The sequence below is a fragment of the Colobus angolensis genome, unplaced genomic scaffold (assembly GCF_000951035.1).
Source record: "Colobus angolensis palliatus isolate OR3802 unplaced genomic scaffold, Cang.pa_1.0 Scaffold601, whole genome shotgun sequence".
Classification (NCBI taxonomy): Eukaryota; Metazoa; Chordata; class Mammalia; order Primates; family Cercopithecidae; genus Colobus; species Colobus angolensis.
The window spans coordinates 723,972-726,233 of record NW_012119611.1 but is presented as its reverse complement, the minus strand read 5'-3'; the positions used below and the strand labels follow the sequence as shown (position 1 = coordinate 726,233).

General features: G+C 59.9%; 1 protein-coding gene across 1 annotated transcript in view; it reads right to left on the bottom strand.

Moving 5' to 3' along the window:
• Nucleotides 1-2,262, bottom strand: part of IKBKG (inhibitor of kappa light polypeptide gene enhancer in B-cells, kinase gamma) — a 17,069-nt gene that overhangs the window by 6,657 nt on the left and 8,150 nt on the right. The window contains exons 4-5 of the mRNA XM_011963221.1: nucleotides 1,543-1,754; nucleotides 926-1,012 (exon numbers count right to left, since the gene is read on the bottom strand). Of these exons, the coding sequence (XP_011818611.1) occupies nucleotides 926-1,012; nucleotides 1,543-1,754 (299 nt within the window). The remainder of the gene's footprint in view (nucleotides 1-925; nucleotides 1,013-1,542; nucleotides 1,755-2,262) is intronic.

Here is a 2,262-nt window from a genome sequence, read left to right as displayed (position 1 = left end):
CCCCTGGGACGCCCCAGCCCCCTTTTGAGTGAGTTCCCGTCTGGAAACGCTCAGGGCTGTCCAAAGCATTTACTGTCTGTTCCGGCCAACACCTGACCTCCCTTTCTTACAGCATTTACTAGCAAGGGCTTAGCCTGTCCCTTTGAGACATCTGTGTAGCACCCACAACCCAGGGTCTTTCCCGAGGGCCCCGCAGCCACTCCTTGAAAATGGAAACCTCAGGAGGCACGGGGCCCGGTCTCCCAGTCTCCACGGGAGGGAAGAATCCCAACCTTGGTAAGCACCGGCAGCTCCCACACACGGCCGGCCTCGTGGCAAGGACGCTGGCTGCCCTGTCATCTTTCACCTGAGCCTCCACTCGCCCCCTCCCGACTCCCTCATCCTCCCCTCGCAAGGCCAGGCCGCCTCTGCTGGGGCGGGAACGGAGCTCAGCTCTCTCCCCCGCAAGCAGGGGTTTCTGAAGAAAATCTCTTTTCCCAGATTGAACAAAGGCCCGCTTTTGTGTATCTCTGTATCTCCGGTGTTCTTGTCAAAAGAGGAGGACAGGCACAGAGGCCCGCGGGGACAAGGCCACGGGATGACGGAGGTGGAGGCTGGAGAGGCGCCGCCGGGGGCCCCCGGCGCTGGGGAGAGGCCTGGAAGGCCGCTCCCTCATGTCCCTGGCGGGGAGCCCACCCTGCGGACACCACCGCTAGCTCAGCCTCCAGGCCTCCGGAACCGGGAGGCCACACGTTTCTGGGGCTTCGGCCTCGCTGAAGTCTGTGGTGTTTGGTCACGGCAGCTGTAGAAAACTCATCCACTTCCCACACAGGAAATCAACGCCTTAAGCCAGGCGCTCGAAGCCCTGAGTGGAGCGGCGTGCACAGCCCACCATCCACGCCTTTCCCCAGGGGAGCGGAACCTGGCTGTGGCAAGTGCCAGGTACCCGCCAGCAAGTTTCCTCTCCACCACTGCTCCCCACATTGCCCCTCAAAGGCAGCACAGCCCCGTCCTGACTAACATCGCCAGGATCCTGCAATCAGCCAAGCCCACACACAAAGGCCCTGAAACCAGGGGGTCTGTGCTAAGCACACGATTTATGGGGGAGCCCTGGGCCACACAGCTGGACCTCTGGTGGCTGTAGCCCGAGTGACCAGGGTTGGCCACACAGGCACTCCACGCCTACACAGCCCACCCCCCATGGAAACCCTGGCCGCCACGGCTGGGGCGAGCTTCCCTAGGTATGACTCCGTGCACGCTGTCCCACACTGTTGGTGAAAGAAACAGGTGCTGTCTGCACAACTCCCCTGGGCGAGGAGCCACTGAAGCTCACGCCTGGTCTCTCCTGGAGCCTGTCCTGTGCACTCTGAGCCTTCGCTCACCGTGACCTGTGTCCTTTCCTTGTAATAAACCGGAACTCAGAGTGTGACGGCTTTTCTGAGTTCTGAGCCCTCCCAGCACAGCACTGAGCCCCAGGGCGCTTTGGGAGACCCCGACCACGAGTTCCCTCGTGGAACACTGGCGTCACCATGGGTTTTCAGAACCTGGCCCTGCCCCGGCTACCTGCTGGCATCTCTTCAGGTGCTCTACCTCCCGCAGAGCCTGCTCTTTCTGCCTCTTCAGGTCGAGCTTCTCCAGGCTGAGTCTCTCCACCAGTTTCCTGGCCTCTTGGAATTTGCACATGAGGAACTCCTTCTCCTCCCTCTGGCTGGCTTGGAAATGCAGAAGCTCCTCGCAGCGCTCTCGCAGCATCTGGTTGCTCTGCCGGATGGCATCTGGTGGCAGAGGGGATAGTGGAGGGGAGCTGGGCAGCCCGGCCTGCTGGGCCCTGCCTGGGCCCACATGGGCCTGAGGCTCAGGAAGTCAGAGGCCAGAAGTGGGGCCACCCATCCTGGTGCCCCTCCCCCCCATAATACCAATGTAGCTTCTCTCAGGGGTGGATGGCGTGTCAACACTCCCTTTTGTTTCTTTAAACACTTCCAAAATCCATTACACAAATGCCCCTCACTTTCTACAAGAAAACAATACCAAACACATCAGCTTCACTTAATAGTATGTGTCGGCCAGGCACAGTGGTTCATGCCTGTAATCCCAGCGCTTTGGGAGGCCGAGGTGGGTGGATCACCTGAGGTCAGGAGCTACAGACCAGCTTGACCAACATGGTGAAACCTCGTCTGTAATAAAACTACAAAAATTAGCTGGGCGTGGTGGCACACACCTGTAATCCCAGCTACTTGGGACGCTAAGGCAGGAGAATCACTTGAACCTGGGAGGTGGAGGTTG